A 26,954-nucleotide genomic window follows, 5' to 3' on the forward strand; every position below is an offset into this window, starting at 1 on the left:
ACAGTGAGCTGGGACCTGGACGAGGAGCAGAGGCCACCCAGGTGGAGAGGGGGCGAGTGTCTCAGGCAGAGGGAACAGCATATGCACGGGCTCCAAGGTGGGAACAGTCCTGTGTGTGCAGGGATCGGGGTGTGGTGAGGGGAATTTGGCTGAGGCCACAAAGAGGAGATGACTCACACCCAGATCCAGAGCTAAGGCCAGAGGAAGCTCTGGCTGTTTGAGGGACCAGAGAGCATCATTAAGGAAGGAGAGATGAGGCTGAGATTTCATCCTTGAATGCCAGGCTGAGGAGCCCAGACTGTGCAGAAGAAGAGCCCTCTGGCCAGAGTATAGAACAGAGATTGGAGGGGATGAGACTCAAAGCAGGAAGGCCAGAGATGAGGCTGCTAGAGTCTTCCAGGACAGGTAATTGGGGCTTGAACTCCACTGAGGTACTTCCCCATTTCACAGACCAGGAAACTGAGGCCCAAAAGTGAGGTTACTGGCTCAAGGGCACACAGCTGGGTCGGGTGGGAGGGGTTGGGCAGGGCTTTCCCTCTCTCCAGGTCTTATGGGGGATTTGTCCTTGGAGCTCCCTCGGATAGGAGACCCAGGGTCCCCTCCACAGCCCACTCTACCAGCTGGATATCCCTGCAGCTCTTAGGTGGGCCCCCCTCATTATGCCCTCCCTGGGAGCTGACCTCTGGCCTTAAGGGAGAATATTAATTTAATGGCCAAATCCCACCAGGGCCATGGAGGCCTCCAGGATTAACCTGAAAAAAGTGACTGTTGGTAAAAAACTACAGAGGTTTCGAACACCCTCTCTGGCTCCTTTTTTGGGATCCAATTAGAGGTTTGGGCTATGATTCCACCAGAAACCAATCTTTGGGTAGGTGGGTATCCAAGGATAGGGCTAAAGTTCCAGATGGATAGGTATCCTGACCAGTGAGGAGCCAGGAAGCTACCAAGGGGTGGGACTTCCTGTTTTGGCCTCATTCTTGAACCTGGATCCTGGGTCCTGGAGCTGAGGCCCTGTTGAAATGAGGCTGTTATTCCCAGATCACAAATGAAGGGACAAAGGCCCCAAATCCATCCCAGTCTGTGCACAAACATTCCCTGGGCAGGGTCTCCACGGCCCCATCTGCCAGGCCCCTGGTCCCTGGGGAACTGGAGTCTAGCCAAGCCTGGTAGGTTGCTGGCCTAGAGGCAAGCTGGGACAGGCCCAACTTTCCCAGCTAGGCAAGGGCAGAGCTAGGAGGTGGCTTCAGATTTCCAGCCACTCTTCTCAGGGTCTGTCCACTATTGTTTTCCTTAGTCAACAACAATAGCCTTAACAACAATCATAGCAATAAAAGTGAAATACCCACCATGCATTGTGGTGTTTCTTAGCCAGGTACTGTCAGGGGCAGTCTGGGGCCAGGAAAAGTATTTTCAGGGAGCATAACGGAAAGGATGGACCAGTATTGACATGCAACATAGTTTGGCCTCAGCCTGGACCCCCCTTAATCTTTGTACCAGCTTCACCCCCTTTTGGCCCTAGGCAACATGCTCAGCCCCTTCATGTGTATGAACTCATTTGATGCTCTGCGCCAGAACTCTGAGAGATAGGAGCTATTATTATTCCCATTTTATAGGTCAGGAAAATCAAGGCTCTGAGATGTTAAATGACCTGTGCAAAGTGCCAGTGCTAGTAAGTGAAGGAGCCAGAGCTTGAACTCTGGTCCATTTGACTGGAGAGCCAGTACCTTTCCCACTACCCACCTACCCTTGGGTCTCCACTACTGAGCCCATACAAGGCTGGACAAACGAATGCTGCTTCTGATACCATGCATGGGTTAGGTCTTTTCTACCTGTGTCCCCGTCCTTCTAACCTTCTGAATGCCCTGAGTTCTCCACCCCTTGCCAGCCTCCACCTGCCTAGGACAAAGCTGTGCAGAGAGGGGGTGCAGGCTTCCTGCTGGCCTTCATGGATGCCTGGTTCCTGTGCCCGTCTCCGTCCAATCTTCTGTTCTACACCTGGTGACTAATCTTCCTCCAGTCTCTCCATCTAGGCAGTAGGGAGAAACAACCCGTAGTGCCTCTCCCTGGTGACAGTGGGGCAGGACATGCATTTGGTCAAAGGGTGCCTGAGGCAAAGTCCCCTATACAACCTCTCACCCAGACTGGTGAGCAGACATTGGGCCACAGCTGGAGACTGGGTTAGCGGTGAGCCTGTGGGGAGAGGTGTTGGGCCCAGGCCCCGTGCCTTTGGCTGAGCTACAGGATTAATTTTGGCAGCCTCATTGCTACGGCTCTATGCACAAGCCAGTGATGGGTTTGGGTCACTCCTAATCTCATGGTTTGGAAGGTGTTCACCTCTCTTGCCTGTGGCTACCTCAGGCCTCACACTCCTATCTGGTGGGGCCTGCCCACCTTAGATGGAGCCATGGTGCCATCCTCTGTCTCTAAATCGCTGCCAGCCATAGTGTCTGGAATCCATCACTATTGGTTTTTTTTTTTGGCTGCATTGGGTCTTCGTTGCTGCGCGCGGGCTTTCTCTAGTTGTAGCGAGTGGGGGCTACTCTTCCTTGTGGTGCGTGAGCTTCTCATTGCGGTGGCTTCTCTTACTGTGGAGCACGGGCTCTAGGAATGTGGGCTTCGGTGGTTGCAGCATGGGCTTAGTTGCCCTGCGGCATGTGGGATCTTCCCAGAGGACCAGGGATCGAACCCATGCCCCCTGCATTGGCAGGCGGATTCTTAACCGCTGGAAACTTCAGGAACTTTACTAGCAGGGCATCTAGCACATAGTAGGCACTTAACAAATATGTATTTCCTCCTCCTTCCCTCAGAGATCCACAGACGGGGGTTGGGCATCTTTTGCAAGAGACAGTTGTGGAACTATGTTGTTCACAGCTGTATCCGCAGCACCCAGCACTGGGTCTGGCTCAGTAAGTGCTTGTTGACTGAGTGATTGAAGCTGGAACTGAGTGATTGAAGTCGGTCCCATTAGAAGTGAGGGCTGGGGAGCGGGGCCAGCCATTGTCCTCCTTTCTCAGAAGCCTAGGTGGGCCACAGGTGCCTCCCCACTTCTGTTTGGCCCTCTTGGGCTTAGGGGCAGGGGGCATTAGGGCGAGAGAAGTCCTTGGGAGGCACTGAGTCCAACCTCTCCATTCTGCAGATAGGGAAACTGAGGCCTGGGGAGGGGGGCAAGCCCAAGCAAGTGAGGATGGAGGGTGGATCCTGGACCCAGGACTTGTCCGTCTGGGCTGGTGGTATCCTCCTTATTATCATCACCTCCATTAAATGCATGGGGAAACGAAGGCCTAGAGAGGGACAGGGGTACGGTCAAGGTCACCCATGGAGTCGGGGAAAGAGTCTGGATTGGTTCCTCTTAGGACTGTTGTCGTCACCATTATTACTACTGTTTGGTGTTATTTCTGTTTCATAGGTGGGGGCGGGGGGTGGTCTTCCCCGAGGTGGCTTCCAGGACTGGCGTGAACCAGGAGGGTAAGCGGGGTCTCCCTCCCCTCTCTTCCCCTCCTCCCGCGTCTGGCGGTCCCCCTTTGCTCACCCGGGCCCTGGGCCACGACGCGCACCAGGCGCTGCACCGACTCCAGCAGCTGGCTCTGCTGGCGCTGCAGGAGGCTGGAGTTGCTGCTGGCGGCGCGCAGGCTGCGCTCAAGGCCGGCGAGGGCGCCGCTCTGGCGGCCCAGCAGGCGCCGCAGCCGCTCCTTCTCGCCGCGGAGGCTGGCCAGCTCCGCCTGCTGCTGCGTCTCCAGGGCCTGCACCCGCGTCTCCAGCGCGCTGCGGGGCGGGGGCGCACAGGCGTGAACCCGCCGTCCCCACCTGGCAGTCACACTCGCGGGCTTTCCCCTGGGCCCCGGGGTGAGGCTCAGACCCGCGCTGAGGCTCAGAGCGGTAGCGTCCCGCCCAGGGTTACACAGCCCGGAGGTCCGTCCCCACAGATAGCACAGAGTGAGGAGGGGAGGAAGGAGAGACCTGGCCTTGGAGTAAAATGGATTGGAGCCCAGTAGAGGAAAGAGGTGGGGTGGGAGGGACACAGCAGCAACCTGGTAGCCATTATCAAATCCCAAATATGCGTGCCCTTTGACCTCGCAGTCCACTCACCGGAGATAACCTCCAGGGAGCATGGGCATGAATGCCCTTTGGAGGATGGGTTGTAATAGGGAAAAACAAAACAGCCAAAATGCCAACAGCCAGGACTGGCTGAGTCTGTTCTGTTCTGGTGTCCCTGGAAATGTTCTGGAGCGGTGAAGAGGAGGGAGGCTGAGAGCATTTGCGCAGAACTGGAAAGATGCCGGGGACTTGGAGTGGGCGCCCTGGTGCATCAGTACCTCTAGTCTAACCCCACATGTGGGAAATTAGAAAGAAAAATGTATTAATGTAAATGTAGAGGGATACTGGGGAGCTTATAGGAAAAGGCGTGGACAGACACGTGGAAGGACATAGTGGCGCCTGTGTTTCTAGAGAATGTGAAAGAAAATCCACTAAGTGCTGTTACTTCTGCAGAGCAGGTTTGAGCAGATGGGGGTGGAGAGGAGGGGTTGGGTGGAGGGGACTGACTTTCCCTTTCATTTTGCACAGGTCTTTATTCTCTGATAAGTAAGATTGTCTAATAAGCATGAGGCATTTTTGTAATGAGTTTTAAAAAAAGAGCCTTAAAAGAGAAAGAAGCTTTTGACTCAGCTCTTGCACTTTTGGCATTTTATCCTACAGATTTGCTCACATGTGTGTGCAATAAGATATGGGAATGTTATTCATAGCATCACTGGTTGGGATCGTAAAAGACTGGAACGACCTCAATACCCATTAATTGGGGACTGGGAAATAAATGCGGGGACAGCCATACAGTGGAACATTATGCAGCTGGAGGAAAGAACGGGCAAGTGTGTCATGCAGTTATGGAACCATCTCTAGGATAACTGAAAAAACGAGACAGAAAACCAATGTGCCAAGGAGTAGTCTGCTTCACTTGGGTTTAAAAAGGGACTGTGCATACGTATTTGCCGCTGCTGTGGGTGGGTGGGTGGCTGAGGGATACGGGTAGGAGGGAGATGTTTTCCTATACATGAGGCTATGCCCGCCCATCCTCCAGACTAAGAAAATGAGTCCAGCCAGGGCAGGAGGAATTTCCCCTGGACCCCAGATTATGCCGCAGGAAAAGAGAGAATTTGGGCACACTTGGATTCTAGAATTTTAGCTGTCTCCATAGGCCAAGAGCTTATTGATGATATCCTCCATCTTCACTGGTCTCCAGGCACTTGGTAATTCAATTCAGAGTGATTGCTAGTGCCCCAGTCCTTCCCCCCTCAGGGTGGAGAGTAAGAATAAGAAGGTGCACAAACTATCATTAACGGTCCCCAGATCACAGGGAGCCGGAGGATCCTTATGCCTTATCTTGACCCAGCACGTGAGCAACAATAATATCTCGCCCTGTACACAGGCCTGTGGCTTCTCCGGTGCCTCCTCCGGCAGCCTGACCTTGGCGGTGTTTTCTCTGCTCAGCTCGAAACCAAGATGAAATCAGCTTCGGATGTCCATGTCTCTGCCTTATCTGTACCCCAGGACTCTTTCTTTCTTTGTAATTTAAAGGGTGTTCCCCTTGTGTGTCTTTGCTTATAAATGCAGAGACTGTCTGCTAATGCAGAAAAGAAACTGGTCACTGTGGTTGCTTCTGGGAAGGAGAGTTGGTAGATGAGATCAGATTTATGTATTTACAAATAAGTAAATCAAATTAAAATGCACAGGGTGAATGGTATGGTATGTAAATGGTAGTTCAATAAAGCTGTTAAAAATTTATGAAATAAATAAAGGAAGAAAGAAAAGAAGGAAAGAAAGAGAGAGAGAGGGAAAGATAGAAAGAACAGAGGAAGAATCAGAGTGTCCTGAGCCCCAGGAAAATGCCTGTCCCCTGTCCCACCCAGGACGGGGTAGCCAGGCCGTATGCCTGCCTGGCCGCCAGCCCCAGGATCCACATTCACTATCGGCTTCAGTCTGATCCCCAGCCCTGGTTTCAGTCTTTTCCCCAGCCCTGGCCACGTCCCAGCTTTAGCTCCAGCCCTAGTCCCCCAAGTGTCCCCTCACTCCAGTCTTAACCCAGGCCCCTAGCTCTGGCCCCAACCCCCATCCCAGGCACTAGCCCAAGTCCAGCTTCCAACCTCGGCCCCGGCCCGAGCCCAGCCCTGGCCGGCTCTGGTGCTCACCCTCGGTCTCACGCCCACGTGGGTCCCTGCTGGCCCTGGCCCTCAACCCTGGTCCCAGCCCTTGTCCCTGTCCAGTGCCAGGGTGCCAGCACCCACCTGTTGTGGCCCTGCAGCTGGTGGAGCTCGTGGCCCTGCAGCAGCAGCTGCTTCTCCAGCTTGTTGGTGGACAGTGAGGTCTCCAGAAGCTGAATCTCCATTCTCGATGTCTGGTTCAGGACCTGCCCCGGCAAGTGGGGGGATGGGGGGAGGTGGGGGCCCATGTAAGCCCTGCAGGAGTCCTGCCAACCGCCACACGCCTGACCTTGGGCCCTGCCGTTCCAGAAACTTGCTGACCTATTTCCACCCTCTCAATATTTCCTCACTCACTCACTCACAGACCCTCACTGAGCTTATGATCTGCTTCTTAAATTTACTCTTCCCCATCACCATGCATGGCAGCTCCATTCCTCCTGCTGCTCAGACCCCAGGAAGACTCACCCTTGACCCACCCCGCCGTATCTAATCCATCAGCAAGTCCCATCAGCTCCACCTTCCAAACGGGTACCTGACCACTTCCCTGCCCTTCCCCGTCCGCACTCAGGCCCCAGCCTCCATCTCTCGCCGTATCCCGCGCCAGCCTACTCACAGGGCTCTCTGTTCCTGCCCTTGCTCACTACAGTCCTTGTCTGCCCGGTAGTCTGAGGCAGACTTAAAAAGCAGCCCCTATGCTCAAAATCTCCCTGTGGCTCCCGCCTCACACGGCAGTGGCCTGCAAAGCCCTGTGATGCCATCTGCCCCCATCACCTGTCTGAGCCCACCCGTCTCCCTGGGTCACTCCAGCCATACTGGCCTCCTTGATGCTCCTGGAGCTTCCCAGCACCGTTCCACCCCTGGGCCTTTGCATATACTGTTCTCCCTGTCTGGAAGGTTCTCACAGTAAGCCTGGCTCCAGTCCTACCCTCCCAGTGGTGCCTTCCTGGCCGTACTGTCTAAACTTGCAACTCGCCCCTCCCGCCACTCCTGGCACACACTCCCCACTGATCTCGTCCATGCTGCTTTCTCCCTAGTGCTACCACCGTCTCACACACATATGTTATTTATCCTGTTTGTTTTCTTGGTGCTCATTAGAAAGGAAGCTTCATGGGGAGTAAGGATCCACGCCTGTTTTATTTACTGCTGTAAACTAGAACCAGGCCTATCCAACAGTGCCTGGCACATAGTAGGGTTTAACAAACATGTGCCCATTTGTCAGTGTCTTTTCAGCCATTCACTTACCCTCTCGTTTATATTCCCGTCCTCTCCTTCCCTCTCGGCTGCTCCCTGTGGCCTCCTCTTTCAGAGTCACTGGCCCCCTGAGTTCTAATGAATTGTTTATTATCCACCTTCCCCTGGAGCACTGTGGGTCCTTTGGGGGGTGTGTGTGCTGCTGCATCCCCTCATCCCAGTGCCCAGCACGGACCCGGACACTGGAGTCACAGAGGCAGAAGAGCCAAACCCAGTGTCTACCCTCCCCCTTCTCCCTACCCTGGCTCATGGCCTGGTGGGAGAGAGCTTTGTAACGGGGTCATCAGGGAGGAGCCCCAGGAGGCTACAGGGTCAGAGGAGGCCCTGACCTCACCCAGGGACAGGGGTCAGGGCAAGATGACTGGGACTGTGAGCCAGCCTGGCCAGCCACAGGCCCCCCAGTGCTGCCCCCTCACCCTCCGGTACCTGAGCCTCCACGTCGGTCAGCTTGCGGGTCTGGGCGGTGGTCTGGTTCAGGAGGCTGGTGCCCAGCTCCAGCATGGTGGCTGTCTGGTTCTGGACCATGTGCTGCTGGGCCTGCGCCAGCTCCAACCTCAGGTTCATCTGGATGTACCTTTCTAGCTGTGGGGAGACAGACGGTGGGCTGGGGTCATGGGTAGGGCCTGGGGGAAGGCTCCTGTCCCTTCCATATGTCCCCATGGAAGGACATAGAGCAACCAGGGCCATCCTCCACTCAGCAGCCAGAGGGATCCTGTTAAACCTAAGTCAAATCACATTTCTCCTCTGCTCAAAACCCTCCCAGGGTTCCTGTCTCACTCAGAGGAAAAGCCAAAATCCTCTCTGACCGCAGGTTCTTTTATGACCTGGCCTCCTGCTACCACTCTGATTTCCTCTCCTTGCCTTCTCTCCCTCACTCAGCTCCAGACACACTGGCCTCTGTAACACCCCTTCAACGGAGCAAGCACGCAACCACCTCAGGGCCTTTGCACATGCTGTTCCCTCTGTGTGGATCCTCCCCACCCACACACCATCTACAAGGCTCACTCCCTCATGTCATTTCAGGTCTCTTCCTACCACTTATCACTCCCTGACTTTGTATTACATATTTATCTGTTTATTGCCTTTCAAAATTTACCCTTGGAGTGTCAGTGCCATGAAGCAAGGGGCTTGGTCTTGCTTTATCTCCATATCTAGCACAATGCTTAGCTTACAGTGGGTGCTCAAAAAAAATGTGTTCAGTGAGTCGATGAAAAGGGGAAGCAGCAAGGGTCAGAGCACAGCGCCCAGTGTCACGCCCGTTACCCAGCTTCCTAGGGCTGAGTCCGTAGCAGGAAGTGGGGATGCATATTTCCCCGTACAAGAGTTTGCAGGTCCATCCACCAAGCTGGACTTTCTATTTTCTGGCCCCCTCCATCTGTGAAATGGAGCTGAACTGGCCAGTCTCCAAGGGTTCTCCCAGCTCAGATGTTTTGGGATCTGACAAGCTAATGTTCATTTCTTTGACAGGGCTGCTGTCTTTCCCAAGAGTAGGAGAAACTGGTCTGGTGTGAGACCAAGATCAGATTGCAAAGGTGAACAGCATGTTCTCAGGGCTCAGTGCCTGAAGGCAGAGAGCCGGTGCCCCTCCTCCACTCCCTCTCCATTTGGCATACTTGCTGGCCTCTTGCCACAGTCTCTATCCCCCAGCCCTGGCTCCTTTCCTTCTCCTGTCAGTCTTCCAGGAGGTCCAAAAGGGCAGCTCCCAGGGTCCCTGGGAAGACTGGTGCTTCCAAGAGAGAGGCAGTGACCTTGGCTGGTGGTCAGGTTCCAGCTGCTTCTTCCTTAGTCTCTTCCATCTCAAGTGTCTGCTCCCAAACCTTCCTCCCTTGAGTTCTTTAGAAGGGGCATGGTCCACTGTAGTGCAATGTTAAATCCTGAAGGGGGCGCAAGTGGTGTCGATTAGAGCAGTGGTTCTCAAATTGTGGTCCTTGTGGCAGCATCGCCAAGGAGCTTGTGAGAAATGCAAGTTTCTAGGTCCCACTCCAGACCTACTGAATCAGAAATTCTGCGGAGAGGCCCAGCCAGCTGATGCCAGCTTAAGTGTGAGAACCCGTGGTGCAGAGGTCACAAAGGGGACTTGAGGACCAGGGAGACAAGTACGTCCGAGTTTCTCAAGCCTTTGTCCCTTTGGCCCCTTCTTTCCTCCTCTGCACCATCAGCTCCCCCACCCCCCACCCCAACACACAAATGTGCTCCAAGGGCTCCCAGCTAAAAGTTAAAGGAAAAGAATATCCTTGACTCCACAGCCCCCCTCTGTTTGTGTCTCCAGTTTCTCTGCTCCCCCAAACAACAAAACTTCTTGAACAAGTTGTCTCCATTTTCACCTCCATTCCCACGCTCGCCTTTTAATTTTTTATTTTTAATTAATTAATTAATTTATTTATTTTTGGGCTGTGGCATGCGGGATCTTTGTTCCCCAACCAGGGATCGAACCCTTGCGCCCTGCAGTGGAAGCATGGAGTCTTAACCACTGGACCACCAGGAAGTCCCCACCTTTTAAAAAAATTAATAATATTATTATGGTGTACTTCACGCACACACACAAAGTATAAAGAACAGTATAATAAAATCTGTGTATTTGCCACACTCAAGAAAAAAATACAATCCATATTGTTGAATCCTGTGCACCCGCCGACCTATCCCCAGCCCCAGGGAGCCCCTTCGCTCTTTAACGCACCTCGTTATAACCCTCCTTGACGAGGGAGGGTCAGGGGACGCTTCTATGCCCTCAGCTTAGTCTCCACCTCAGCAGCAGTCAACCCCTATGGCCGCTCCCTTTTTCTGGAAGTATTTCCCAGATGTACCCTCCCTGAGTTTTCCTTCTCCCCTCCTCCTTCCTTTCCCCTCCCCTCCCATCATCCCCTCTCTGAGTCCTCCTTTTTCAGGCTTCTTAGGGAGCTCTCATAAGCCCCATCCTGGACCCTTGTCAAGGGTGTTTACGTTCTCTCCCTAGGTCAAGGGTGCTTAATGGGGGATCACAGGGCCTGTGAAGAGAATTCAGGGGGTCCATGAACTTGGATGAGAGAAAAATTACGTTTTTGTTCACTAACCTGTAATTAAAATTTGGTATTTCCTTCAATTATGAGCATAGGCCCCAAATCATAGCACTATTAGCTGATTCTACAACTTCATTACCAGTAGAAATCACAAATATTTTCACATCACAGCACCGATGTTACAGTATCTTAAAATATTATATTGATCATCACTTCAGAATGACAGACATTCTCAAACCCACCACTGGATAATGTGACAACTATGGCACAGATTTAATTTTTAATGTTTTGATTATAATCGCAATATCACTGGGTGTTCTTATGCTTTTATTTTATGCATTTAAAAGTAATATTCTGAAAAGGGACCCATAAGCTCCACCCAGGACCAGATGGCAAAGTGCCCAAGGCCCCAGATGCATCAGGGCCCTGCTGCTCCAGTGGGTCCTAGGATTTTCACATCCCCCTGTGTGCTGACTGCGCGGTCTCCATCCCACCCAGATTTCTCCCCTGAATGTCCCACCAGCTTGCCGTCGCCACCCGGGCTTCCAAAAGCATCTCAGGCAGAAGCATCCAACATGTAACCCTTGATTCCCCAGCTCCCACAGCACCCCGTCCCTGCCTCCCTAACCCATTCTCCTCCCTCTTTCCCATCACAGTAAATGGCCTCACTCAGTTCTTAAGCCCCAAATCCAGACTTCATCCTTGACTCTTTCTGTCACCCACTGCACTCAATCCACTAGCAAGTTCTGGTCACTATGATCCTAATGTGAGTTGCCAATCTGTTCACTTCCCTGCACCCTGGGCCAGGCTACCAGAATCCCCACAGGTCAGCCTCCTCGCCATGCCTCTATCAACACTCTGGGGATTCTACCATGTGGCCCAGCGTGCATTCATGTGCACAAGGGTAAGCAGAGCTATACTGAGGCTGCTCTCAGACTATCCCATGTGTCACAAGCCTCCTGGAGCCTGGTTTAAAATATAGACTCCCAGGCCCTGAGCTTTTGCTCCACACAGACAAACAGCAAGTTTATTCCTGTCATGAGACCTTCTCAAGCCTCTCCCCCAAGAGTCTCATTTGCAGATGGTCAAACTGAGACCCAGAAGACTTGCCGAAGGTCACCAGCTGCTGGGCTGTGTTCCAAGACTCCTCAGGTCTGCAGAGCAGGGTAGCTTGGGATTCTCTCGAGCGATGGGAACTCCCTAAGCACTCTTATTAGTCCCTCACTTGTCCTGTGGCTGCCAATGGCTGGGTGGGGCAAAGGCCACCCACAGCTGGGGCCCATCATCCAATTTGCCATGCATGCTCATGGGCCCTAGGATGGGTAATCTGGGCAAGTTGGGCACCGTTCAGCCAGCTCGCAGCTCTGGTGACTGATGTCAGTCTGTGTACTGGGAGCTTGGCCCAGCCCGGGCTCAGGCAAAAGCTGGAAGGGTGGAGGAAGGACCCCTATGGAGAAACAGGCCCTGGTGGGATCTGCCACGGCCCCCCCTCACGCAGGACTGGACCTCCCCATTCTCTGCCACCCTCATGCTGGTAAACTCTCAGGGCTGGAATGGGGGGAATGGGGCTCTGAACTCCCACCACCCCTCTGGCCTGCAAAGAGGCTGATCTTTGGCCCTTGAGCTACCCCCTCTCCCCTTGGCCCTGGGTTTGACTTCTGGCTCTGCTACGCTCTAGCTGTGGGCCTCTAGCAGGTGAGGGCTACCTTTCTCTGAGCCTCACTTTACCAACCTGTGACACGGGGACAGTAAACCCTGCTCCTTGTTGGGGAGGGGGCATTTGAAAAGGGACTTGAAGGAAAGGAAAGGAGTTTTGACAGGCAGGGGCTGGGGGAGGAAGGAGGCTACCCCGGACAGATGAGGGATGAGCATGCAGGCATGAGCAGCCTCAGTGGCGCAGGGGATCTGCTCAAGCCAGCTTCTCTCCTGCATTATCTAAATGAGAAAGACTTCAACTGGTAAATGCATAAACAACTGTGGTCCATTCATCCAATGAACTCTACTCAGCAATGAGAAGGAATGAATTACTGACGCATGCAACAGCACGGAGGCACCTCCGATTATGCTGCACGAGAAAAGCCAGACTCAAGAGGCTACATACTGTAGGATTCTATTTATATGACTTTCTGGAAAAGTCAGAATTAGCTGTTGTCAGGGGCTGGGGCCCGGGGGTAGGGAGTCACAGCAAAGGGACACAGGGGAACTTTTTTGGGGTGTTGGCAATATTCTATATCATGTGATAGTGGTTACATGACTATATACATTTGTCAAAATTCACAGAACTGTACATTAAAAGAGTGAATTTCTCTGTATCCACATATTGAGACTATATCTCAATATAAAACAAACCCAGCAACACAAGGTTCTATAAAATGTCCCATATAAAAATGTGTTATAATAACAAATGTGTTTCCTCAAACTAATACCTCACCCTCTGAGTTTCATTCATGTATTCACTCAGAAATTATTTCTTGAGCATCCCATCTTGGGATGGGAATTAGGGTGAAGCAGGACAGGCTGAACCTTGGACCCAGGGTAGGAAGGGCAGAGATTAGAGGCTAATGAAGGAGAAAGGGCTTCAGGAGGGGTCCCCCAGGCACTGGGCCCCAGGCAGGGAGGGATACAGGAGCAGAGACCTGGCGAGCCTGGAGGACATGCAGGGCCCAGTCAGCCCAGCCCCATTTCACATACAGGGAAACTGAGGCCCCAATCAGGAAAGTAACTTGCAGGAGGTTACACACAGGAGCTACTGCCCTGTCTAGCCAGACATATGGACATCTGGAAGGTCAGAGCTTTGATGGTTTTGTGTATGTGTTTCAACTTAAACGCAAATTCTTGTAATGTTAATTTTAATTTTAATTTTTCAAATGGGTAATATAAGCCCTGCCTTGTTTCCCCTACTCACAGGCCACTGAAGGGGCTTCCAGGTTTCCTCTCAGAGAAACTCTAAGCATGTACCAGCAGTAAGTATGCCTATATCCCCCTGCTTTTAGTCTATAAAAATGTCAGCTCACCATCCTGCACCCAGTGTCTTTTTTCTTAATATAATTTGGAGATTGTTCTAGATTCATCCAGAGAGACTCGCCTTGCTGTTTTAACAGCCTCCCACTGTTTGCTTATAGTTGGCTGTAGGTTATTTCCAGGCTTTTGCCATCACACCAGGGCTGCTGGGAACATCCTGTCCACTTGTCATTAACTCTCTTGCAAGGCTGCTTGGGGATAAATCCCTTAAACCAGAACTGCCGAGTTAAAGGGTGTGTACACTAGTGATGTGGACAAACTGCCCTGGGCAGAGGTTGTGTCTGTGGTTCCCACACTGTGTTTGGAGGAGGGGCCCTGGGGTCTGGCCACGGAGCCAGGGTGTTACCTACTCGAATCCTCCAACACACATCCACACGCCCCTATCTCAGGAGCTCCCAGAGCTTCTCCTGTCAGCTCCCTTCTGACTTTCAGGTCTGCCCATAAGTGTCACCTCCTCTGAGAAGCGTTCCCTGGCCGCCCCATCAAAGGTAACTGTGCCCCAGCCCTACTCCACCTGCCATGACTGTGGTTTCTTCACAGCATGTCACGCATCTGAAATCACGGCAGTCATTTCCTATTTGTCTCTTCCCCACCACAGGAATATCAGCCCCAGGAGCGCAGGGCTGCCCTGTTCATGGCCGCGCCCTCTGTGCCTCTAACAGTGCCAGGCACATAAGAGGTGCTCAGAAACTATTTGTTAAAAAGAACAAATAGGTCCATTTTATGTAAGGAGCACTGGATTTCCACTGAATCATTGTTTGGCTGTTAGAAATAAGTTTAGACATCCTAACCCAGCCCCAGCTGCCCCTGGAGCCCTGTGAGAGGTATGGCCAGAGGGCCAGAGTGCTGGGGAGACCACTGGTCCAAGGGCAGGAAGAAATGCCGCACAGAGACTGGAGGGCAAGGGGGAGGAGTCGAGGGAGGCCCACGGCAAGGGAGGGAGCCAGCTTGTGGTATCTGCAGGAAAAATGTTCCAGAGACCTGACACAGTCTCGGGGCTCATCCGTCTGTTCAACAAACTCATTCAGAAGTGCCAGGACCCTTGCGGGGCACTGGGGAGAGAGCGGTGACCAGAGCAGGCTGGTTCCTGCTTGAGGAGGGGTGCCAGGTGTGGCCCCAAGGGCCTTACTTAGCCCGTTTAGTCCTTGGTCTCATCGCTCCCATTTCACAGATGAGGAAAAGAAGCACAGAGAAGATGAGCCCGCTCCCCAAGTCTCACAGCTTGGGAGCGGCAGAGGCTGGCTTGGGACACAGGCCTTCGGGCTCCTGAGACCACAGCCTTCACCACTCCAGTGGGCTGCTTGTAGCAGCCAGACTCCAAGGCAGCCCCAATGATCCCCCTCCCAGTACTCATGCCCCAGTGTAGTCAGACTGGCCATTGTGACCAACAGGATACTGTAGAAATGTTGGTGGTGAGCCCGTGGTGACATCGTCACATTGTGGCTTCTGCTTTGCCCCCTCTTGAATCTCTTGCTTGGGGGGAAGCTGGCCGCCATGTTCTGAGGACCCTCAAGCAGCCCTGAGGAGGGACCCATCCGGAGAGGAACAGAGGGCTCCCACCACCAGCTGGTACCACCCTCCCGGCCCTGTGCTGGGGCCACCTTAGGGGCTGATCCTCCAGCCTTAGTCAAGCCTTCAGGTGACCACAGCCCCAGCTGACATCCGAGTGTAACTGCATGGAAAAAAACCCAAGTCGGAACTACCTTGTTAAGGCGCTCCCGATTCCTGACTCTCAGAAACTGTGAGAGATAATAAATGTTTGTGGTTACTTTAACTTGCTGAACATCTTAGGGTAATTCGTTGCGCCACAATAGATGACTATAACTACTGTACTGCTTTTGCGGAGGTCACAGAAGTCAGACCCTCTATCTCGCCGGCCCTGCCGCCTTTGCCTGGCCCATCACATCCCGCCCTGCCATCCCCAGGCTTCAGTTTCCTCATTTTCCCAATGGAACTAACTTTGTGGCTGTGAGCCTGATGGCCGCTCCTCCTCTGCCTGGCTCCAGCCCTTCCCGTCCCCTCGGGGCCCACACAGGCCCTGACCCCTTGGCTCAAGGCAGAGGGGGCTGTCTTGTTTTTTCTGAGCCGCCAGGCCCAGCCTTCCTAGACTATTTTCCTCCCTGCAGGAGATTCTGTTGCTTTTCTTCTGGGTCAGGGCTCAGAGTAAGCAGAGTGAGTGGGCAGGGAGCCAGGAGTGGAGAGTGTCAGGGACCAGCGGGGCTGTTGAGGAGGATTGCGCTTTTCAACTCTCAGCTCAAGCTGCGATTCCCAGCACAGGCCCGGCTTCGCCAAACTTCCAGCTGGAGCGCTGAGTCTGGTGTGGGCCTGGTGCTTGGCGCTGGGAGTCAGGCGCTGGTGCAATCACAGCTTTGGTGTTTGCTTTCTGAGCCAGTGATGGAGCTTCTCTGAGCCTCAGTGGCCTCATCAGAAAATGGGCTCATTGATTCCTCCTTGCAGAGGGGCTGGCGTGGGTGCCTCTGCCGCCTGGATGTGGGTGTCTCTCATAAGCTGGGAAGGAGCTGCCAGGGCTCTGGCCTCAGGTTCAGCTATCCCTTTGTGGTTGTCTGTATCTAAACCTTGATCTTGGAAGGATTGTCTACAATGAGGCCCAGTGGATGAGGCTTCCTTATTCTCCCAAGTGTAGGAATTGGGAGTTTAATCAAGAGGAAGTAAAGAAACACATTTCTTGCAGTCACTCACCTCCCTGCCACCTGTGCATCAGCCCTTACACAGAGTGGGGTGGTGTGTCCATTTTGCTAGGCAAGTGTCTACTTAGTGCTTGTTATGTGCTGGACACTGTTCTAACCTCTATGTATATTAAATCCCACCCTCTATGGTAGGAGATATTATCAACCCATTTTACAGATGAGGCACATAGAAGTTAAGCAACTTGTCCAAGGACAGACAGCTCATCGAGGGCAAATCCAGGCTGTCTGGGAGTGACTCTCCCAGGCTGCACTTCAAAGCTGGCTTGACTGAAGTGATCATGTGACAGTAACCCCAGCTCCCCTCCCAGCCCCAGCTCCACCTGGGGGAATGGAGTCAAGTGTGTTCTAGATGGAAGGAGGCCTTGCTGGGGTATCTCCCCATGCAGCAACAGGGTTTCCTGCCTGCACAACTCTGGTGTGTAACTCTGATCCCCAGCAGCCTGGAGGAAAAGAGAGATTGCTCCACCCTTGACAAATGAGTAAACTGAGGCCCAGAGAGGCCAAGCTTTACCCACAGCTGGTAAGTGAGGATTTGAATCCAATGGCTAAGCTCTTTCCCTCACCCATCCCCCCATCCCCCATCTCTGGTGGGCAAGGCTGATATTGAAGACAGGGTGACAGGGATAGGACCAGGGTCAGGCAAGGAGGGGAGGAGCAGGTCCAGATGTCCATTGCCACTGCCCATCACTGGGGGCAGGACAGAAAGTGGCCACATCAGTTCCCAGCACCCAAAAGCCTCGAGAGCAGGGTCAGGCCCAGGGAGGTTGGGTCTGGGCCCTGATGGACACGCTGGTCTCATCTTGGCCACACTCTGCTGACCCTCTGTGTTCCAGCCACACCAAACATTTTTCACTCCTTCAAAATCACTTTGCTCCATTCTACCTCAGGGCCTTTGCACTTGCCATTCCCTGTGCTTGGAATGTTTTTCCTTTCTCTTCCTTGCCTAGGAACTGCTAATGCACTCTTTAGATCTCAGCTCTGTCCTTCCTCCTGGAGCCGACCCTCCATCAAGGTTGGGGCCCCTCTTAGAACAGGTGAGCCCCTCCCTCACAGCATGTATCATGGTTGATCATTACACATGAGAAATTACTAGGTTAGTGTGTCTTCCTCTGCTCCCGGAGGGGAAAGACCAAGTCTTCCTTGCTTACTGCTGAATCCTCATCACCTGCACAGTGCCTAGCGTGTAAGCTTGCAGTAAACATCAGTGGAGGGGAAGATGAAGTGCATGGAGGAATGAACACTCTACCTGGCAAATTAAGTTCAGAACGGTGCATGTGTGCAGGTGTGCAGGCCTGTATTTCTGCACATAATCCCAGAGCTTCATAACTGTAAGTACGCATGGATTTTTCATGAGGTTTCTGACATGCTGTGTGTCCTGTCACCACAAGATTGTCCCTGCCAATGACCCCGGGGTGAATGTAGTCGAGTCATTCCTCCACCCAGGGTCAGTGTGCTCATCTGTAAAATGGGTGGCATGGAGAGGCAGTGTAGTGATTAAGAGTGTGAGGTCTGGAGCCAGCTTGCCTGGGTTCAAGCCTACCTCCCTCACTTCCTAGATGTGTGAACTCTCTGGGCCTCAGTTTCCCCACAATAAATGGGGATCATAACAGTCCTCACCTTTTAGGGTATCATGAGGTTCAATGAGTCAATGTTTGTAAAACACGTATGATAGTGCCTGGCACAGAGACAGTCCTGTCTGTGGAGTAGCCACAGCAACGCATTCACCCCGGAAGAGAGAAGAAGCAATAACAGCATCTCCTACTTCCCTGCAAGCAGATGCAGCGCCAGGCACACTCCCAGACCTCAGCATGCACTAGTCATTTGGGCCTCACAGCAAACTCAGGCATGTGCTTACCATTGTCCCCAGCTTACAGATGGAAAAACTGAGACTCAGGCTTTTCCCACACTTGCAGAGCTATAAATCTCCCAGATACAAGGTCGAGTGAACAAAAGCAAATTGTAGAAAGAGATAGACAGGGTGACCACTTATATAGGAAACAAATATACATTGGTTAGGGAGGTACCTGGAGTAGGAGGTCATCAACACAGAATTCACAGTAGCCATCTCTGGTGGGGGAAGGAGGCAGGAGAGGGTCAGGGGCTTAACTGGGTTGGTAAGGTTTTGTTCCTTAAGCTGGGTTGTGGGGACAAGAAATTTCATCTGATTTTTCTCTCTACCTTTTCATACATCTAAAGCATTTCAGTAAAAATTTCAAATGCATAGAATGAACAGCAAGGAAACTAACCAGAAGATGATCAGGGGATTGGGATGACAGTGATTTTTTTCCCTCTGTGTCTTCACACACTTCCATATTTCCCAATTTTTGCATGCTGAAAATTCGTCAAAAGCTGAGAAAAAAAACTGGGCTGTTGGCAAGAGGTAGAGCTGGAACTGGACCCTAGGTCAGCATGACCCCAGCCGCTTTATTTACAGCCTCTCTTTAGCTCATCTCTGTTCCTGGGGGACCCATTTACAGTCTCTGCAGAGCTTTCATATGGGGGTTCCCCTCAGCTGCTTGGGAATCACCTTCCATCCTTCAGTCCTACTTGGTAGACCAACGAGTGTTGGACTGGAGTCAGGAATAAAGGGCCACAAGGCTCCGCCAGCCTGAGCTGCTGAGGCTCTGTTCCTCTGTCCAAAGGAAGCCGTTTTGCTTTCAGCTTCAAGAGTCCCCAGTCATCTCCTCGCCTGCAGACCCCACCAGATCTCTGCATGCTTTATTTCATTTTGTCCTCACCTGAGGTACTTGTTTTCATGCTCCCCACTTGGCAGATGAGGAAACTGAGGCCCAGGGAGGACAAAAAGGGACTTTCCCAAGATCACACAAGGCGGGACACAGAGAAGGTGGAGTCGGGCTCCTGTGCTGACTCCAAGATGGATTGCCTTCCTGTGCCCAGCACCCCAAGCATGTTTTCAACAGCTAGCTTCCCTGGGCTCTGACTCTATGCCGGGAGCTGTCTTCAGCCCTGCATGTGTATTAATTCATTTAATCTCCACGACAACCTGCAAAGTGGCTTCTACTAGTGTCCTTGTTTCACAGACAAGAAAACTGAGGCACAGACTGGCAAAGTGATTGAGAACACACACCCAGCAAACAGTAGAGATGTGATACAAATTGAGTCAATGGGGCCCCGAGGCACACGCTCAGTCTCTGTGGGATTTACCCCGGGCCCTGGGCCAAGGATGGAGGTTGTAACGAGGACGCCTAGACGGAAGTTCAGGGTTCCCTCAGCTTTCAAGGGCTGCCCCTGATGACTGAGGTTCTACCTGAATTTACTCTGGCAAAAGAGCCCTAGAGAAGTTCTCTTTGGCTGAGGGCTTCCTGGGAGAAGGGGAAAATCCAGCACCTGTGAGTTTTCCCTCTGATGGCCAAGGGCCTCTCTGTTCCCCAGGCCTCAGTTAGGTACCCAGGGACCAGGTCACAATGGACATGTCTTGTTTATTGTGTTGAGAGCGTGGTTTCTGGCATCAGACAGCCTGAGTGTGAACCTGACTTCACCCTTCCTGGTCTTGTGACCTTGGGCAAGTCACCTCACCTCTTGGTGCCTCAGTTTCCTCATCTGTTAATGGGCAGACAATCTCAGGCTCATTGTGAGAATTCAGTGCAATAACTCTCACAAGGCACATAGGACAGTGTGTGGCACACAGGAAGTGTTCCAGAAATGCTGGCCATAACACCTGTTCTGTTTATCTTACCCTCTTGCTGGGAGGCAGTATTTTAAATTCCACTTTGCAGAGGAACTACTTGATGCAGGTGGCTTCCCCAGGGCCCACAGCTGGTCGGTGGCCCCCCTGGGACATGACCCCTGACTCAGGCTCCATTCCAGACATTTCAGAGCTGACTCTGGGGTTAAGCAAACGCTCAGAGGCCAGAGTCCGGGCAGAGGTTTAGGCTGAGGGGCAGACCTGGGGCCTGTTTTCTCACATTTCCTGCCCAAGGAGTGAAGGGGAAAGGGTCTGTGTATATCCCAGCCAGGCCGAGCTCTGGGGCCCGGGAGGAGAGAGCCAGAAGCTGCCCGTATGGGATGGCCTGTTCCTTTGGGGAATCCTGCATGAGGGGCCACACTGCCTCTGCTCCCTGGTCATCCCTACGCCCAGGGCATCTGTGCAATCCATTTCTAGGTTCCCTCCTTGGAACAATAACCCCATTCTTCCAAGAAGTAGATGCTGTTCTCCCCACCCCCTTCCCCAGCCCCAGACTCTTTAGAGGAGCCAGCGGTGAGGTTAGGAAATCAAACCTCAAGACATTTTGTTCGGCAACCAAGATTCATTCCTTGTTTGGATAACTGAAGGCCGAAAATGCCAAGAATTTACGGGCAGCCTGGGGAGGCCAGGGCAGCTGGGAGCCCCAGCCAGTTTGGGAGGATCTTGGGCTGGGCCAGGACCCCACGCTGCGCTCCCGCTGGATGCACTTTCGATCCTCGTTCAGCCAGGCAAGGCCTCACGACCGCTGGGCCGAGGGGCCGAGTTATTCTGAGGTTTGACGTCAGAGACCTGGAGCGAACAGCAGAGGCTGGGGGGCTCCTGCCCAGCCCCTGACCCTTCCCTGCTTGGCTTTGGGTGCAGAAGGGGAAGAGAAAGAGGCCCCAGCTGAGCCTGGCCGAGGGGTGGGGTGCTAGCCATTGGGCCGGTGTGTCCCGGGTCCTCCAGTGTGGACAGAGCATGTGGACACCCGGGGAGGTAGAGGCAGGAGAGATGGATGGCCTAGGGGTGAGGGGAGACCTGAGCAAGAGACTGGGAGAGACTCAGGTAGACGCCAGCCAGACAGGAGAGAGAATAAGAGTGACAGAGGCACCCACGGAGTTAGAGAAAGCGAGTCAGGCCACCGTGAGAGCCCTAGGACAAGAGGCAGAGAGACACAGAGACAGAGAGAGGCAGAGACACACAGAGAGATCGGCAGAGAGGGCCAGCAGTTCTCGGTACAGGTAAGAAAGTGGAGGTCTCCATGGTTTCCGGGTTCAGAGTCTGCCCCACTCTTAGCGGAAGCTTTGCTGCCCTCAGGTGCTGGGGGTGGGACGGGAGCCTGGGGACTTGCGTTTCCTCACGCTCCTCATGTGAAGGAACGGGTCTCCTTGCGGGGCACGGGAGAGGGCCAAGTATGGCACTTCCTGGCTGGGAGGCCTGGGACGCTGGGGACATGACAGGACAAGAGTGGGGCTTTATCGAGCACCTGCTATGGGCAGATGCTTTCCGGACTCTGCCTCTCTTGACTCTACATCAAATGTCAGGAGTAGGAGCTTTCACTCTCCGTCTTGCAGCTGAGGCTCACAGAGCTAATCCGTGGTGGACTCAGGAGCCAGGCGCTAACCACTGGTCTGCACGGCCCAGCGAGGGAAGCCTGCTCTCCAGCTGGCTCTGTCCCCCCCACCCGTGTCCCCCCAACATTCCTGCTGCAGCTCTTCACCCAGATGAAGGGGTGGAGCAGAGCCAAGAGCTGATGTGCATCCCACTGAGCTGATTGCCGGCTCCAGACGTGAGTCATTGGGGCAGAGGCTTCCAGGAGGAGGGAGAGGGAGGAGGAGGGAGAGGGAAGAGGAAGAGGAGACTAGTAAAAGGAAGGGAAGGGGAAGGGTGCGTGGAGGGGAGTGAGGATGCGGGAGGGGGAGCAGGGGTGGGGCACCCCCCACGCACCCTGAGCATAGGCAGGAGGACACCACAGCAGAGTGCTGCAAGAAGAGAGTAGGTACTGGGGATTCGGGAATTCTGAGGCGGAAGGGAGCGCCCCTTGTCTCAGGTAGGGCTTCCCCCACCTCGCTGACACCTGCAGAGTTGGAGAAGGAAGCTGGACTTTGGGTCTCGCTGCTGTGCCATTCTGCCAAGTTCCTTCCCCTCCCTAGCCTCCGTTTGCTCGCCTGTATACTGCGAACAGGGAGAGGGGCTGGGGGCATGGGCTGAGCAGGTATTGGCTATGGCGAGCTTGCAACAGGGAGGCTCTTCGCTGCGCCCTCCCAGCTGAACGAATCTTGCTGAGAGCTCGGTCTGGGAGGCCAGTCCTCCCCAGTCATCCCTGGTTATCCCTGATGGCGATGGTGATGAGAATATTTTGAAACTCATTTTTTTTCTCTTCTGGGAGATTGCAGCAGAAGCCAAAAAGAGGCCCTCAAGTTTCAAATACTCTGAGATAAGCCCAGACCAAGAGAATACACAAGAGAAGAGCCAGAGGCAGGTCATGGTCACAGAAGGGAGCAAGCATCCCTGACCAGAGGGAGAGAGATGACTGTTCAGGGGCCTTGTATCTCTGAGCCAGGGGCCACATGTCTCATCTGGGGGAGGAAGAACTCAAGAATTGCAGGATTTGTGTTTCTGTCCAGGGCGAACTCCTAATAGAAACAGCCAACACTGACTGAGAACTTACCGTACGCCTGGTGCCAGGCCAAGGACTTCATATGCATCCTCTCATTAAATATTCATGAAGGTAGATAGTGTTGTCACCACATTTTATAGGTGAGGAAACTGAGGCTCAGAGAGGTGAAGCAACTTGCCTCAAGTCACACAGTCAGAAAGGGGCAGAATGGGTCTCGAATCCCAGAAGTTGGGCTCCAGAGTCGGGGCTCTCACCTTCCAGGCTATGCTGCTGCCAAGGAGGTGACAGGATCCAGAGGAAAGTGACTGCCAGTGGCTCTGACCTTGTGGCAGGCTCCACTGGCACAGGGTGACCTGGCAGTAACCCAAAGACCAAAGGGCATGAAGGGGGCACTCAACCCAAGGGTACCCAGGAGATGGCACAACAAACCTCTGCTTGGACCCCAACAGAGACCAGGCAGGATTGGGGACGCCCGAGAATACCAGCATGGACAAGTGACACTCCCTGCCCCGAGGTTACCTGCCACCCTTGGACTGACTTGACCGGGATTGAGCTTCCCCCACCCAGTGGTGCAGGGCTCCAAATAGAGATGATGTTGAATTAAGTAAAAGCCTACTGAGCTACTGTATCCTTGCCCAGGTGAGCTACCCCACGTCTTCATATGTTGTAGCCGGGCAGCAGGCTGTGAGTGGTGCTTGAGTGGTCTCACTGGTCCTCCCAGCCACCCACTTAACATGCTGTTCTTTTCTCCACTTTACAGAAGGGAAAACTGAGCCTTGCTCATCCACAGCCACGTGGCAAGTAAGTGCTGGGGCCGGGATGTGAACTCAGGTCCACCTGATTCCCACATCAGTACTCTTTAGCCCCATGGTGCTCCATGGTGACCCCTGTCTGGGATTATCAGGCTACGTGGACAGATACCTGGAGAGGACACTCCACTGCCAGATAAAGAGGCGAGGTGGGTGACCTCCTAACCTGAAAACCATTGGTTTAAATCCATCATTTGGCTCAGCCAATGTTATCCAAGCACTAGGCACCCAGGGGAGTCAAAGATGGATGAGAGGGTGAGACCTGGGGGAGAAAAAGCAGGTGGGAGGTGAGAGAAGTGTCCACAGGAGAGGTGACAAGGCCTGAGCCAGGGCAGTGGCCAGGAAGACAGGAGGATGGCCTGAGAAGCTGAGGCAACAGGATGCATGGGACCTGCTGCCTGGGGGTGAGTTGGGGGTGAAGGACACCCCAAGGCCATAGATGACCTACTGGCTGGGTGGTAATGTCTTCAACAGGACAGGTGGGCAGGGGAGGGAAGAGCTGAGTTTCAGGCAGCTCTGGAGTTGAGACACTGTGAGCCCTCGGAGAGGAGATCAGGAGCCCATCAGATGTTGGTTTGGTGTCACTGGGGGGCAGGTTGGAGACAGTGCTGCTGGAAGTGACAGGGGCAGCCCTGTGGGTTGTGCCACGAAGTGTGAGAGGAAGCAAAGGATGGAGACTGTGTCCTAGGAAACACCAACATTTCAGGGTGGGGGGAGGAGAAGGAGTGGCCTGAGAGATTGGAGGACCCTTGTGCGTCCATGCATTCATCCATTCAACAGACATGTATTGAGCACCTACTATGTGCCAGGCACTGTTCTAGGCCCTGGGAACCCAGCAATGAACAAAACAGACATGGCTCCTCCCTTCTTGGAGCTCACAGACCAAAAGGAATGCTTTTAAGAACAGGTGGTGGTAGGTGTTAAGGGAGAAAACCAAAGCTGAGAAAAGGGACAGAGAGTGGCAGAAGGACTGTGGCTATTTTCAATGGGGTGGACAGGCAGGGCCTTTCTGAGCAGGTGACATTTAAGCACTAGGCCTGAGGTGGGTCAGGAGTGAGCCACATAAGTGTCTGGGTGAGGGGTGTTCCAGGCTGTAAGGATTTTTGTTCAGTAAGAGAATAACTAAAGAGAATGGGAGTCCCAGGAGGGTTTTGAGGAGAGGATCTAACTTAGGTTTTAACGGGACCCCTCTGTCTGCTGAGTGCAGAATGAACTATGGGGGTCAGGGTGGAAATGGAGCCCAGGGCAGTGGACATGACGACCATACAGGTAGGAGATGGAGGTGGCTGGTCCTGGTTGGAGGTAAGGAAAGTAGTCAGAGTAGCAGCTGAGGACTGGCTGATGCAGACTGTTTCTAGAAGGATGATACTGGTCAGCAATATTAAATTTGCCAAGAGGTCAAGTAAGATGAAGACTGAGCCGTGGCCATTGGATGTGGGAAGTGGGAAGTGGGAGGCTACTTAAGGAAAGGAGAGAATGGAGGAGGAAGTGGAGGCAGAACTTGTGGATTTCTGAGAGCCAGGCCAGACATCAGAGGGGGTGGGGGTTGGAGAAGGGGCTTATTCTCCCTCCTCCTCATTCTCTTCTTTCTCCTTCTTTTTTAACATGGGAGATAGTTGGATGCAATTAAAGACTGAGGGGAAGGAACAGCAGAGAGGGAGGTGTTGTTAGAGACACAGGAGGGCATGGTTGGTTTCAGGAGGTTGAGGGGCTGCAAGGTATGGGACCTGCAGGCAGGGAAGAGTGGCCTTGGCTCATGGAGGAACACTTCCCTCTGAGCCAGAGAAAGGCCCTGGGGACTGGTGGGTGCACGGGTGAACCTGCAAGTGTGGGGCAGGCCCCATTTCTCTCTGAAGTAGGAGGTCCATGGTCTGGTGAGAGGATGGGCAGGGGGTGAGGATGGAGGCCTGAGGAGGAGGTGAGGTTTGGCACGACCCTTATGGGACTGGAAACAACTGCCTGAAGAGACACACACAGATTTCAAGGCAGCATGGAGCCCCCTGGGTTGGGCTCTGGTGTATGAGGCCAAGAGCTCCCTTGAAGGGGGATCCAGGGGTGGGATGGTGGCAGCTGGAAGTGCTGCAGGGCAGGAGGGGTGGAAGGCAAGTAGGCAGGGACTATGGGAAGATGATGAGTGGGGGGCTAGGGAGATAGATGGCCAGGGCAGGAATGAAACAGGAGGTTAAGTGTGTATTCGAGTGTGTGCACAAATCAGCTTGATTAGATACATATAGGGCAACCTCTCCACCTGGGGGTTGGATCAACCCAGGGTATGCAGAAGGCAATCCTTTGGAAAACAGGAGGAAACCACCAGAACTTCAGTTTATATGATCTCATATCGTATCTTCTTAAAGTTCCATTTTCATTTGTCTCATACCCTGTACATACTACATTAATATGGGTGCACGTGCGTAAATTCTAAATAAATATGCGTGTATTGGGGGAGCGAAACATTGTTTGCTGATCGGGCGAATGATTTGAAAAATTTGGAAACCATGGGTAAGGTGGGACTGCTCCCCATCTTGGACACCACAGGATGCCTTTCCCGCCCCCACCCCACCCAGGGCCAAACCTGCCTTGTTCACCTCTGTACTTCAGTGTCTTGCGTGGGGCCTGGCACATGGAGGGTGCTCAGAGTGTCTGCTGAAAGTCTGAGGACAGGAGACCCTAGAGTGGCCCTGGCCTTGGGCCAAAATGGCAGTGGGGTCCTCAACTCCTTGACCTGTGCCACGCCGTATTCAATTCATCAGCAGAGCCCGTTCGCGCCCTCTTCAGAATATACTAGAACCTGACGGGCCACACCCCCTCCCCCAGCCCTGTCCTGCTCCACACCTCCATCACTTCTTGCCTGGTGGCTGCAGTGGTCTCTTCCCTGGGCTCCCAGCATCGAATCTGTCTCCTACAGTCTATTCTGTTAAAACTAAATCAGGTGTTTCTCACCTGCTCAGAACCCGGCAGTGGCTCCCATGATGCTCAGAGAAAGAGCCAAAATCCTTCCCAGTGGCCTCCAAGGCCCGACATGTTCTGCCCTCCCCTCATCTCTCGGATTTTGTCCCTCACCCCTCTGTCCTCCTCCTTTCTGCTCCAGCCACGCTGGCCTCCCTGCTGTTCCCCAGGTAACCCAACTACATTCCCACCACACAGCCTTTGTACTTATTGATCCCTTTGCCAGGAATGCCCTCCCACCAGATACCTTCCTGGGTTGCCTCATCACTTTGCTTGTTCTCTGGGCTCAAACGTCACCTCCTCCGAGAAGTCCTCTCGGATTATCTGACCTCAAATAGTCACCTCTGGTCATTCCTTGCCTTTTTCCCTTTTTCATTTTGCTTCACCATCTGACAGAATAGATATTTATTGTTCGTCTCTTTATTGCCTCTTTCTTCCACTAGTCCAGACGGGGATGTACGGTTCTGTTTACTGTTGTATCCCCAGCGCCTAGGATGGGCCTGGCCCTTAATCGGATGAATGAATGAATGGCAGTTAGGGAGTCAGGTTTCCAGCTCTGACTCCACCCAGTCTTGCTGTGTGGCCTCAGGCGCCTCCGTTTCTGGGCCTCATCATCCCAACCCGTACAATTCGGAGACAAAGGTCCTATCAGCCTGGCCATCAGTGTCCGGGGCAGGCCTCTGGGGTAGATGTTTCACCTGCTGTTCGCTGCCCACCACCGCCC

At 53.3% G+C, this 26,954-nt stretch overlaps 1 protein-coding gene and 1 long non-coding RNA gene across 5 annotated transcripts in view; one reads left to right on the forward strand and one right to left on the reverse strand.

The window, feature by feature from the left end:
* ANGPT4 (angiopoietin 4) overlaps positions 1-26,954 on the reverse strand; it is a 42,779-nt gene that overhangs the window by 15,260 nt on the left and 565 nt on the right. For all 4 annotated transcript variants that reach the window (XR_014254476.1, XM_082428285.1, XM_082428284.1 and 1 more), the window contains exons 2-4: positions 7,872-8,027; positions 6,279-6,400; positions 3,530-3,762 (exon numbers count right to left, since the gene is read on the reverse strand). Coding sequence is in view for 3 of the 4 variants with exons in the window: in XM_082428285.1 (XP_082284411.1) it covers positions 3,530-3,762; positions 6,279-6,400; positions 7,872-8,027 (511 nt within the window). In the remaining variant the exon portion in view is untranslated. The remainder of the gene's footprint in view (positions 1-3,529; positions 3,763-6,278; positions 6,401-7,871; positions 8,028-26,954) is intronic.
* Positions 8,050-26,949, forward strand: LOC309644534. Its single transcript, XR_014254477.1, has 3 exons — positions 8,050-21,096; positions 21,430-21,644; positions 22,925-26,949. It is a non-coding gene; the product is annotated as an uncharacterized lncRNA (long non-coding RNA).

The sequence above is a fragment of the Balaenoptera physalus genome (assembly GCF_965194825.1).
Source record: "Balaenoptera physalus genome assembly, chromosome: 16".
NCBI classification, from domain to species: domain Eukaryota; kingdom Metazoa; phylum Chordata; class Mammalia; order Artiodactyla; family Balaenopteridae; genus Balaenoptera; species Balaenoptera physalus.